Genomic DNA, 14655 nt, shown 5'->3' with positions numbered 1-14655 from the left:
TTTTTAAATATTTAGATATACAATATTTACAATGGCGATGAAATTATGCTTGGTTATGGTAATGCAATCGTAAAATAGAAATGGTTTAAAAACCGCATCGCCATAAATTATCAGATATAAAGATTCTCAATTTTTCTGAATATATTTAATATCATTTTTCTAAGATATCCTTCTTTTTTAATAATAATAAAAAAGGAAAGAACGATTGAATATCATATCTCCTTAACAAGAATCTTCTTATTCCTACAAAATTTATATACAATTCCACCCTTATTTCTTCTTTCCGCCCAAGCGTATTCCACCTCCTGTTAACCAAATATTTCTTTCAAATATTCCACATTCACTGGGAACCTTCCCCAAATTACCTCTTACGCTCGTTTCACATACACTTCCGTCAATAAAGAATCGTTGGAAACGAACCGGAGGTCGTTTTCCTCCCGCATTCTCGTAATTTTTCTTGAAATCCAGAAGAGGCGTTTCTGTAACCGCAAAAGTTTGAAAAGTTTGAAAAGCCGCGAGAAAGAGGCAGCGTAAATCGACGGCTCAATGAAGTAGGGTTACAACACTTTGTCTCAGACGTGTAAGAGCACTCGGCTACTTTAAAAGAGCGGTTCGTTTCCCGCGCGAGAGATTCGTACTTTTAAAGGTCGCTTTAAACGTGACTTCTGGAGAAACCACGCTTTCAGGCAGATAATTATAATATGCACCAAGTTATACTAAGTGTTTCGATTATTCATTTAAAATTGTTGTTTCTTTATTCTTGTTGGGGTTTAAGCTTTAAAATAATTCTAGCAAAAAGTTTTATTTGAATTTTATACAAATATCTATAGTATGAAAAGCTATTCCTTTTGAAAATAACTTCACATTATGTTGCATTCCATGAATTTTGTTATATTATATGATATAAAAAATATAAAGATATGTAATTTTTCTCGCGTAAAATGTAAATAACTACAATATATAATTTCTCTCGTGGATTTTGATACTGACTTTTATATACGAGTGAATTTTAATTATTTCTTGAACTTTCTCCAAATTATATTTTTATAAATATCTTTATAATACACATCGTGTACGCGCACATAAATGAATAATATTAGGTTGTACACAGACTACGTAACAAGTAGTTAACATTCGAATGCATAATTCGCCAATGTAGGAAAACGAAGTGCATGGCTTGAATATCGAAGATAATCATTTTATTTACGATTCAATTACGCAGTTTATCGAAATCCATGCCGAGTAACTGCACCATATCTTCAGATTATGGCTGCAGTTTATCTTCTTTATTGCCCGTTGTTCGATTTTCTCCTGAACAATTTATACTGTCACCTACCATTATTCATTACGACAATCACACTTATGATTTTCAAAGTAAAATATAAAATTGGCAAATCAGATTGATACAAATCATTTGTGACTTGTGTTGTTATAATCTAATTATAGCAAACATAATCATTTCTGTCGTAATCAATATCCAATGAATTTAATTTGGCAATCAATAGAATGGCTTCCAGAAACTTCTCATTGTCAGTATAATAGCAATACCATTTGAAATTAATACCTTAGAATCCTAATTATCCAGATATGATACCTATAAATTGATTCACAGGCGATGTATTTTCGTCGACAGAAATTTATGACTAGGATGAGATTTCTTTCCGTGAGAATTTCATTCTTGATAATCGATATCATAAATATTATCATTCGATCAATCTGATTCTTAACTTGCCAGATTACTATTGATAAAGCGCATTATTTTAAAGTAGTATTATCAGCGTAGAATTAGTTTACTATCCAAGAGACGTCAAATTTCTAACTGAATTTGAAATTTATATTTCGTTATTTGTATATTTGCTCATTTCGTTATTCTGTAAATTTTTGTTGATTTTCTTTAACATATTATGACATTGAATTGAAATGATTGATCAGGATACATTGACGTGCATTTGCAAATTCATATTTCCGTAATTAACATTTAATATCTCGTAAATATTTAAAAAATTACTTACTTTCGTACATTCGCTTACCAGAAAGAGATGGCATAAATAATCACAAATTCTGGAAGAAATATTTAAAAATAGCGTTTAGAATCATCATTTTTTATGCATTAATTTTTTACATTCCAATTTACTAATTTGATCATTATGGGTTCTTAATGATCCAAATATTTTGTGCGTCATTTTCTAAATTTACCTAACTCTTAAAAGAAAAATGTAGATATTTATGTTGCTCCTCTATTGAACCCCTCATGTAATCATCCGTAAAATTCAAGAAAATGCACGAGAAGTGCGTTGACCTTGCGTAAGAACAAGTGAAAATCCTGGGAATGTGGTGTTCGTTACACCAATAAGGTTGCAAAGCTACGGAGTACGCTATGATTGCAACCACAAAAACGTGTTATGGTAGAGCACCTGATCTGGTTGGGTTCGTTGAAATTCGCAGATGCCACGAACCGTAACGAGACGAAGCAGGTTTTATCGAAACCCGTATCTCTGGCAAAAACCGTTTCCATTCGACTTGTTTATGCGATTGTCAACGGGCACGTATAGACCAGGCCAGGATATAGCGAGCTCGTAAAATCAGTCAAGAATGAAATTAACACATTTTGAGTGTCAGAGCAAACGAATTTTTTTTTTTATTGCAGTGTCAATTTTTATTGAATGGTATAGAAAAGCACACATATTAAAATAAAAATTGAATATGGTTTATTTTTTAATAACGAAGAAATTTTTATTCCGATATCAATGTATTTTATATCGAGTGATATAATGAAATATATTGATATAAAAGTTAGATATGGTTTGTTGTTTAATAGCGAAGACATGTTTATTGGAATGTTAATAAACCGATGAAAGTCAATGAAACACATATAAAAACGAACGTATTTCATCACATTGTATGAATATAGATAGATAGATCTTAGTTCCCAGATTTTACTAGATTTCGACGTCATAAAACCAGTTGCCGTTTGAGTTAGTATTCAAATAGCTATGAATTTGTTCACGATACAGCATAGTATAAATAAACACTGCAGAATATTTCGAACGGCAATAAAAAAATATGAATACATTTAAAATGTTAGACAGTTTTCCAATAAACATTTACAATATATTTATGACCAAAAAAAAACAAACATCATTTTTCCAAAAATGTTTCGAAAAATGTGACAATAAAGTTATGTCATGTTCTTTCATGAAAAGTAAATATAATAGGGAAATAGTACAAACTCTTCGGAATGAAACGGTATTAAAATATTAATGTTACATTCTCTCCTCCACTAGCAAGTGAAAAAGTAGAATTATGTATATTTTACTTCTTTTTTTACAAACAATAACACAATTTGCGAACCTAAAGAAGATGTTCCTACTACCTAAGATAAATGACAAAATACCAAAGTGTAACAAAAAAAAAAAAAAAAAAAATAAATAAAATGATTTTGTCAACCTGAGATACGAAAATCTAGAAGTTTTGAAATTCGGAGACTACAATTTTCTAATCACATTAGCATTCATACTCATACAACAAAATTGTATCTTATCATATTTTGAACTTGTAAGTACGTTGAACTTGACAATAAAAAGCAACAGTGGAGCGGTGAATTTATTAAAAAATTCCTTTATGTTCCAGACGAGTTCAGAAGTAAAGTTGCCTGCGAGAATGATGTCATCAATCTTGTCTGCCACCCTGGACAAAGGGTTGCCATTTTCAGCGCATCGTTCGGCAGAACGGAGTATGAATCCCTTCAATGTCCTCAGCCTCACGACGTGAAAGAAGAAAGTGAGTAAATTTTTTTATTGTTCTAAAAGTTCGTTTTGTAAATAAAATTCTAAATATTATTGTTGTATTTAATATACTATGAGAGCCAGATATTCTGGCAACAAGGTCACACCGGATATTTTTTTTATATTACATAAAATAATAAAAATCTACCTCTCTATTTTTATTCATGAAATCAAATGTCCTTTCGTTTGAAAATTCCTATGCATACGTAGCCTGTTCGAAAATAAAATTTGTAAAACTACAGTAGTATATGTAAGTTATGGTAAGGTGGCGCATAATAATCATGGGTGTCTATAAAAATACTTCATTATTACTTTAAAAACTTTTTTAATTTTAAGTTTAGTTTGGTAATTCTAACTTTAACAATATTCCTCTAGATAGAAGTATCAATTAATTACTCTTGATTTCTTGATACCAGGAAATCTAACTTCAGTTTTATTTCACATAAATTATAAAAAGTTTGCGTGAAACTGCAATTTTGATCATCAATGTCTAGCTTTTAGCTGTGGAAAAGATTTAAAAACGCTCTTAGATACAAGTTAGCATCTTAATAATTCTACTAAATATCGTTCTCGGAACCATAAAGTCCTCAAAGAAAATAACGACCAAAAAGATATTCGAAAGTTAGTCGGGTCATTAAATGTTTACGCGAGCGTAAACATTCATGACCGTGCCGTTGAAGCAAGAGCATAGAAGATATACGATATAATAGCAGCTTATGAATCTCAAAGAGCAATTCTGGTTTTTGATAAGTTTTATAGCAATACCAATATTCCCTAATTTCCTTCATCTTAACGAAAATATTATTCTTTAATCTTACCTCGTATTTGAGTATTTTAACAATAGTTAGGACAAAATGTTATGTTCTACAGTGTTATGTAATTTTCCCACATAAAGATAATTTCATCTAATTTCGGACCAAATATATACTTATACAAAGAAATAAATAAAATCGTAAAAATAATATAACTATTAAATATTATATCATAGCTATATGTATATTTAATCTTAAAAACTGTAATAACGAAAAAATTAAAAAAATCTAATCGTATATTTAAATATTGATATTTTGTAACAAGAAACTAGAATTAAGTATTGAAAAACTCTTCTGTTATCAACATAAATATAATACAGTTACCGAATTTAACATTTCTTGCAGAAACGTGGATATATTTCTAAAATTGTAAGTTCCTAAAAATCTAAGAAACAGATGTCCTTTCCTTTCATGAAGTTACTTTACATGGATCATGACGTTAAAATACAGATCCATGAAACTGCACATTTACATTCAATAGCCGGACGAATCGATTCAAAGTGCCGCAATTCGTGGCGGACTTTACGAGAAAATGGAGCAGAGGTCGGGTCGCTACCAACCCCTTTGTGACGATGTCCAGACGGCATCCTCGTGAGGATAACAGCTCCGAAAACACTGAAATGCCATTGGCTACGGATCACTCCCTGTAAAAGTTTTTTTTTTATCTGATACATTGATTTTGGCCTTTCGTGACCTCGTTAGTCTACGAATGCTTCTCCGGATGTTTCTGATTATTGCGATTTTAATTCTCCAGTCGTAATTTAACATATTCCAATGTAGAATCATCAATCTTTCATTTCTGTCATCTATATAATGAGAGCCTAATAATCATCAGTGAGTGCATTAAACGTCAAGAATAAATAGATGAAATTATCATTTTTATCATCAGAAATTACAATCATAATACATTAATTAATACTTTAACGAAACGAGAAACTTTATAACTAAAACTCCAGTAACTAGAAATTTAATTTCCATTCCATGATATTTCTCTGACAAGGACTTTTATTAAAACTTCTAGGATTAGACTAGATTCAGAACGAACCTCCCTATGAAAGTTCCTTATCAAATAAATTTTCGAATCAATTGAACTCTTCCTATGGTTGGCAGGATATTGTAACAAATTCAAAGGTTTCCTTCCTTGTTCTTCGGCTTCGCCCACACGTAACAATGAACTACATGTAATGGTCGTTTCCCGAATGGTCATCTACGATACTGTCACTCGCGATATCGTTTCAATCCGCGTGTTTCTTGGCCATGTGACACATCGTCCTGCTCTATCATGTTGTTCTCACAAAGGTACCTACCGTGACGGTAACATGCAGAAGTGACTTTTGATTCTGATACACTTCGAGATTTCAGAGAGGAAGGTTAGCTAAATTGGAACTTAATTTCTCCAAAAATGATTGGAAAAATTTTAGGAACCTTTTGATGATATTTCATGATCGATACATGAATGTTTGTTTTTCTGATTTGGTTTAGGATTTCTTTTCGTTTACTAAAATAACAAACGACACGGATGACGCATGCTCTCGGAACAAAAAGAATTTAAAAAAGAACTAAAATAATTTGAAAAAAAAAAGGAAAACTGAAGCAATTTGAAAAAGAACTAAAACAATTGAGAAATCCGGTTTAAAATGAACTAAAGAGAGTAAAATGGTGCTTTATATTCATATGAGCGTTATGCGGGATTCATGTCAAGCGTCGGATTATTAATCGTAGATTGATGAAGTTGACATTTCCATTAAGCGCTCTGAAGTAGCCACAGTCGACCTTTAATCCGGTATTCAGTTTTCATTCGACGAACGATCCGCGCAATTTCTGGTAAGCTAGGAAACTAGCTCTTTTTTTTCTCGTCTATGAAGCTACGAGCGAACGTACTGAATAGATCAATTCTGCCTGGTTACAGCTTGTATGGCATCGTACGCGACGGAAACCGTGATGAATTTGTGCCATGGGAAACGTCGCTGCTCGGTGGTGGCAAACAGTTCGACGTTCGGTGAGCCTTGCAATCCGGAAAGCAGAACGTATTTGAAAGTTGTCTACACATGTGGTAAGTCTGATTATTCTGCTATGAATATGTTAATTATTACGATAATGTTAACGCACGTTCTTTTTAATAAAAAAGTTTATGTAACTTTAAATTCATGTCAGAATATTTGTGATTATTGTAGTGTTACTTCAAGGTTTTAAAATGTGATTTTTTGTGACATAATAGAGGTACTTTTAGGAAAGCTATATTTTGGAGGTCATTATTCTATTGGAAAGGAGAAAATGAATTTAGAATTTGTGAATTAATTATCATTTGCAATTGATAAATACGTATTATTATATATACTAAAATAATTTGTACTAAATAATTCGTCCTCCAGCTGGATTCAGAAGAAAAGGAACCTTCCCAAGGATTTTGAATCCTTTTAATTACAAAATGATCCTTCGATCAATTAAAGCATTTAATTCTCAATTTCCATCTTTCAAATATTTATCGTCATTACAACGCAAAGCAATATCGAACGTTCTTTATCATTTAATCATTTAATTAAATAAAATTTGTGAAATTACGAAACAATTACGGAAACAATTATTATTAGCCCTTTCCAATATCCAGCAATATAAATTAATTATTATAAATATTATTCCTTTCTCGTTTATTAACTTTAGAATAATTTATTTTGTAATATAAGACAAATTAAAATCTATTTCTACATATTACAACCACTGTATTGTATTAATAAATTTACTAATGAACTATAAACACATTAACATAACAGTATTAGCGATTATTTAATGTACATAAATTCCAGACAAATTTTTGAGTTCAATTTTCTGTATATATATATTTGATAGGTTATTTGCAGAGTACGAAATCGATAGTCGCACGTTATAACACGCTCATTGGGAATATTTGGGACGAATTTCGATATTTTTCACGTGCGACAAATGGAGCGGAACATTTGTTTTGTGCGGAACGTCATGTTCTCTCTGATCTTTTATGAAACCGGTTCGCCCTGGAAAACTGTTCGCCGTTACGTAATAAATCACTGTGTATTTTTAATGCACGAACGAAAACAACCCCATGACGGAAGCAACCAATTTAATTTGAACCGCGAACAAACACTGTTTCGGGTCCACCATCCACCAATTTTTACAAACAATTTCACATCTGAGACGCATTAATTCGCATTATTTGACACGAAAAAATTTATTCGTTTACTTGCTATTTTATGAACTTCTGTCACTTTTTACCAAGCATTTTTCGATCCAGTTTGGTAATCGTGTAATTCTTTTTTATCTGAAATGATTACTTCTGTTGAAATTGGATAATAATAACAGAACTTAAAATACTGTATTGATATTTCAAAATACTTTTAGATAGGATAAAACATATACGCGAAGCAGAATTTTTGTGAGAAACAATATATACATATAATTAGTGGAAACTTTAAAATAAACATTATTTATGTCGTTTCATCTTGTACAGAACTAACATTTACTATTAATACATACATTCATTTAATATTAATAAATCTATCAATTTAAATATTGACACAATATGATACTAAAAATTACATATATAGATAAAACTCCAATTCAAAGAATGTTCTATATATCACAAAATTTTTACGAAGTTTGAACAAATTTTCTTTCAAGAAAAAAGGAAAAATCAAATAAAAGAAAGATAAATTTTGTGAAAGATAGCTGTAGCAGGACATGAAAGATTAAATATGGCAAAGCCTGATGAGCAAACAACAGAACATCCACGAACAAGTCGGAAGTCCATGTCAGCAGCGTCGATTGACCTAAAAAGCTTGAGGACGATTGACGCGGAGCTGCCTACTCGCGGGAAGTTCTTCTGATGGCTTTTCACTTGGGATGGCTCGTTTCTGTACTTAATGGCCAGTCAGTCTGAACGAAAGGACTTGCTTAATAGCCATTGTTTGGACCGTTGGCAAGTGAATAATGATCGGTCGTATTCCATTCGGAGGTACCGCCAATGCTAACCTATAATACTTGAAATTCACCAATTTTCGAGTACGTTATATAGAAACGCTTTGTTTCCTTAGTGCCTGTTTCATTCGCTCCGAGATTATTAAATTACAAATATTTGTGTATTTATAGGAAATTTGAAGTGTAAAAGTGAACATAATGCACATATGATGTACAAAGGTATATAAGATATTCAAAACAAAAAATTCGTTATAATATTTAATGAGGGAAACAAACACATATTTAGTTAGCTTTCATTTTTTAATTGTACAGTATGACTCTTCAGTAAGTATACAAATTAATTGGCGAAAATAATCTTGAATAAATCGGATGAGAAAATTTGTGGATGAATTTGCTTATAGTAATTATTTTATTTCTACTTTTTTGCTGCAATATAAACATACTTATATGTATATTTTAAACTTTGCACCGAAGTGATGCTATCATATTTTTGCAGATACTTTCGTTATTTCACAATATTATTTAAACACCTTAACATTCTCAAAATTGTCTGAAGATCATTTTTACTTAGACATGTAGACATTTTTGACACAAGTATGGTTCCAAAGATTTATTACTCGATTGAATAGTACAGAAATGGAAAGAAATCTTTATGGAAGGAATGCGGATCTGATTGGTTGTTTTTGGCAGACTCGACACAATCGTAAAGTTAAGGACACGTATTGGTCAAATGTGTTACATATACAAATAAAACAGTGTAACATTGAGTGATGGTGAGCGACAGAGAGCATTACCCTTATTATTATTATATTATATTATATTATTATATTATTAGAGCATTACCCTTCTTATCATCTCCATAGTATACAAATGTGAGAAGATAATATATAATAACCAATCATTACATAAGAGGAAGCTGACTAGTCAAAGTATGAATCTGAAAATTAAGAAGTTAGAAAAAGTAAGTAAATAATAACGTGATAGCAGGTTGATGTGTCTAAAGTAGGTTGTGAAACAGCAACACACTCGTCAGGGGAAAATATCTCGGAAACTCTTTGAATAATGAAAACCACTACCGTAAGATGTAATTTCCCCAAAGAAATTAAAAGCGCATTATTTCTTGTATAAAGCAAATAAATAGAGCTAGTATGTCGCACGATGTATGTGTGCTTGATTCACGATAAACAAAAATAGAAATTGAAATATTTATAATGGAGAGAAACATCAATCAGTCAAATCAAAAAGTATCCAGAAACTCACCATAGAAAATAGTAATCAGTCAAATTACAAGATACCCAAAAAATCATCACATAATATCCTGAAAAATTCTAAGAAATGTAATTTTCACTATCCCAATTTCCAAACCCCACTAAGCTCCTTTAGGAGAGTATTATAATCATCCTAAAGAGAATTCTTCGATAATCGTCAAAGGCATGTGCACTAGAGAAGCTCCTTTTTCCGTTTCTTCCAAGAAACAACCACTGCGACTCCTTTTACATAGTAGAGCAGAGATTTTACAAAAGAAGATTGGAGGGCCAATTTTCTAATCTCGATGGCGCGTCATGAAGCATGGAGTTTCAAATCTTTTCGAAAACATGTCGCTATCTAACCACTGGCCACTAACGACACTCTTGACGATACATAGAGTAGTCAGCTATCTCAGCCGGTGCGTTTCTGTGGAAAATTCCAGAATAATGATACCGGCACGGACTTTAACGAGCCACGTCGTCCGTTCGACCCGAAGAAATCCGCTCGGGCATCGAGCGTACCGCGTCGCGTATAACGAGCCGTCGCTTGTAATGCCAAGTTATTTTCATTGTGCACGCGATACAGGAAAGAAACGGGGACTGGCATCTCTGCTTACTCTACTTTCTTCTTCCCTCTTTCTTTCTAACTGGGTTGAGAACTAACTACGGATTCAACCGCGGACGCTTTTAATGGCACTCGTCGCGTAACATTGTCGCTGCGGTAACGACCGACTGCTCGCATCGTCGGCGAGTTTATAGCGCAGGCTGGGCATGGGATCACCGGTTAACACGGAAAAATGAGCATCGTTATGATGTTTGTCATTTGGTTTGACCAAGTTTTGTTTTTCTTCGTTTCCACGCACGTTTCGGGTTAGACACAGTAGAACATTTTTCGACAAGTAACAGTGTTGAGTTTGTTAATTGATGGATTAGTGTGATTATTGTACGAAAAGTGTTGATTTTTTTTGTTTAAAAATCTATTGATGAATTATGGAGAGAGACAGTACTTCAAATGCATTCTCCTTACTTTAATTATTTGATGATTGCATAAGAAGAATATGACACGTCAATTAATAAGTAAGAAGAATTAACAGTAAAAAAAATCTACAATTGTCAAATCTACAAGTGTCGGACTAAATTTTTCATCATAATCAAGATTTACAACAAACTTATGTAAAACGTGCAATTCTGCATTAAAAACAGAAACATTTTCATAAAAATGTTATTTTAGTTTAACACGACTGATTCAGTTTCATAATGCATCCAGATGACGTGTATTAATTAGTACATTTTATCCATTCCATTAAATTAATGTAGGAATTGCAAAAGTGCCATGCATGAACAGCCCGAGAGGTTCGTACTACCCTCAACACGTTACACATACTCATTGAAAAAATAAAGAAAACTACGACAGATAACGAATGTACGAATGCAAATGTTTGCAGTAGTCTAATTGCATATTAATCATGAGTGTATTACCTGTGAATGAAAAATAAAGGTGTTTTACAGGTTAATGCAATATTAATCGTATTTTATCCCTTAAAGTAATAACTTGATGTATCTGTAAGAGATCGATACATTAAGCTGTGCTTGCAGCTTTCTTGCTGTTAGCCTTGATCAATTACACGCGAATACACAAATTATTATAGCTATGTAAGTTGCAACGATAGATTCATTCAAAAAAGAAATAGAGATAGAAATAGAATGTGAGAAAAACAAGCTTCTTCGGTAATAAATATTTCAGGTATTACTTTTTCACTTTTTGAATCACACGAATACAGAATTATTTCTAATAATACACGTATAATATGATTTTTATTATTCTTATTACTTTTCAATTGTCAAAAGTCGATTTAGAATTTTGTGAACTTTTAAATAAAAAAATATTTCACCATAAAACACGCAAACAGATAAAAGAGTGTATTAATAAAAGACCAATCGCTACGAATTGTTGTTCAACAACTACTTAAATAAATATATAAATATAACAGAATAAAAATATATAATATATAAATATATTGTGGGGGCACTCAACAGCAAATACCACCACTCGACACTAAGTAGTGTCGGACAACGGCAGTGCAGTGGTTAGCGCCCCTAGACTACCGAAGAGTCCTGTTTTGCGACCAAGTTTCAGGACAAAAAAATCAACCAAAAACAAAATTACATAAAAGCTCCGCTCCCCAGCGGCTTAAATCCAAGGAATAGATTTAAAATCACAAAATATGTAAAACGCCGACACATAATATAGTATGGCTACGTCGTACCGTCGCGTATCGGTACTTTTGCCTAACACACCTTATCGAAATTCATAGTTTATTGTATATGTATTAAAAATTGTATCTTGGTAAATAAACTCTGAAAAAAAAGTGGTTAGCGCCTTAAGTTAAAAACGTTCAGAACCCGGGTTCAAATCTCGGCGACCGAAGTCTGATTTTTTTGCCACGCATCAAAAATGGAAGAAAAACAGCAGTGTACCCCATCAGCAGTGACATCTACACCCGCAGCAGAACCTATCTCGGTTTCTACACAGCCAGCAGCTACAATTAATCACGGACAACACTTCTTACTACACCTCAATATAATGAAAATGTATAAATATAATAAAAATATATTCCAGCTGGAAATAACGTTGAAACGTTGACCGAAAGTAAAACGAAATTTCGAATGTAACTACATTTCTAATGTTCCTTTTCTCTCATTGTAACACTGCAAAGACACCGCTTAAGGCACCGCAAAGATAAATAACAGAACCATAAGAGAGACAGTGTTTAAAAGTTTTGTTTCTAGCAGCTTCCCCAACGATTTTCCATTTCACGCGCGAGATGAAAAATCGACTGTTCACAGCGGCAATCAATTCGAGTAATCGGTGGAGTGTTTCACGTACTCACGGCTGGACGCTCTTTTTATTTAGTTGCGCATTCTATTTCCCCGTCGAATTTTATACGCCGATCATACCGCTTCCATTTTTTGACGACACGCCGATCTTTTCCGGGATATTTTTTCTGAAACATAGCTCACGCTTCGATACTAGATAAAACGGTCTACCGTAATTGAGAACACAATTGTAAAAATTCAACACAACCTCAATGTTGTGTTGTGCACCATATCGAGAATTGTAATTTTATTTCAATTTAATGTATCAGAAGAGTTCAGAGATAGAATTAAAAAAGAGGTACAATATTAAAGATATCGTGGAAAGTGGAATGGAAATTTAAGTAATATATAAACTGCGAATATTTATGCAAGTTAATATTTTTATGAACATACATACGTTATCACTTGAAATTTTCAAATCATGCTTTTGATGGGAAAGAATTTTGGGCTTTTAAAACTCTTGTCTCGCAAATGAGAAAATAACAATGGTTATATTTATCCAAAATTAATTATTAGACTTATGTTTTTTTCACTTAAATATCTTTTCTTCCTTTCAATGAAAATTTAAATATTCCTTTCTTATATTAATTATTTTTAATAATTAATTATTTTTTAATAATTTCCAGAAGATTAGATTAGATGCTATAAGGAGCACTTTATTTTAAACATTTTATGTATTTATGTATTTTAGCTGCATTCTGAATATTTTTGTGTCTTTACATTTCCTATAAGTGCATAAACATCTGCAGTCTAATAACATAATAATAAAATTGAAAAGGAATTAAAGTGTAGAATTGTGTTTTGGAATCAGGAATGAAGAGCAATAAAGGTGGATAAAGGGGAGGATGATCGTAGGCATCTCGAATCGTGGTTGCTCGACGCAAATCGATGCAAATACAGGTTTCCTATTATGCAAACAATTCTCATTACATTGCTATACCTTAAAATACAATACGTTTAATATAAATGTAAATATAGAACACGATATGCCTAGTTAATTAGCGGAATTCGTTGAATGAAAACTAAATGTTGAAAGAAATCTAAATGAAATAATCTCAAAACTTTTAGTCTATTCTCCTTGTTGATACTGTTTCTACTTTTTCGTATATGTGGCATACAGTCCGGGTTATAATCTGATTTCGGATAATACGTAATTTTATTGTGATTTCATTACGGCTAAATATAAAAAGCAATTTTATACGTCTGGATTACAAAATATTAAAATTATTATTTGTTTCGATATGAAGTACTTTCTGAACTTACTTTTTAACATCAATTTAGTGTTTTATAATATATAAAGTTGTTTTATTTATGCAGAAGCAGATCAAGTTACAACGATTAATGTTACAAAATAACATTTTAATATGGATTTAATATTGGAAGCAAATTAGAGTATTTTCTGATGTTTAGAAAAGAAATATAGAATATTTCAAAATCAGATTTTGTTCGCGAATAAAAGATTTCCTAAATAATTTTTATCAAAACGCTCCTTCACAAATTGCATCTCCTCTTAGTTCATTGAATTATCCAATACTTCATATGTGAAGTACAAGCAGAGTCTTTAGTTTCATGATTATAATATCAACGATAATTACTTTCGTCAAAATTAAGAGTTGCACAAAAGAGTTATCGAGAGAAATGTACAAAAATAGAATTGAAATGTTTCCAGATTTCACATTAAAATAATAAACTACAAAAGTCATCATTTATTTCTTTTACTTAAATGAATAAAATTATATAGATCTTCAAGTCTTCTTCTATTGATTACAGCATATTCCAACCATAGAATAAAACAACATCACAGCACGCTACCATTTCTAAATCGTCCATTCGCAAAATAATCGGCCTACTCTGTAGTGGCATTTATCCTCGAACAATCGTACAATTCATCGTAGGGATATTTTCGGACAGAATTTCCATCTGTCGTCGGGTTTTTTCATTAAGGTCCGATTTATCGAGGCTCGTTTCGCGAATCACGCACACGTG

General features: G+C 31.9%; 1 protein-coding gene across 6 annotated transcripts in view; it reads left to right on the top strand.

Annotated features, from left to right (window-relative positions):
* The window catches only part of LOC138182791 (protein eva-1), a 334209-nt gene that overhangs the window by 237310 nt on the left and 82244 nt on the right, over window positions 1-14655 (top strand). For all 6 annotated transcript variants that reach the window (XM_069119013.1, XM_069119014.1, XM_069119015.1 and 3 more), the window contains exons 5-6: window positions 3631-3780; window positions 6507-6650. In XM_069119013.1, coding sequence (XP_068975114.1) covers window positions 3631-3780; window positions 6507-6650 — 294 coding nt within the window. The remainder of the gene's footprint in view (window positions 1-3630; window positions 3781-6506; window positions 6651-14655) is intronic.

This window comes from Bombus flavifrons, chromosome 8, assembly GCF_040668555.2.
Source record: "Bombus flavifrons isolate JBK064 chromosome 8, iyBomFlav1_principal, whole genome shotgun sequence".
NCBI classification, from domain to species: Eukaryota; Metazoa; Arthropoda; class Insecta; order Hymenoptera; family Apidae; genus Bombus; species Bombus flavifrons.
Note: the sequence above shows the minus strand (reverse complement) of the source record. Positions and strands in the feature narration are given on the sequence as shown.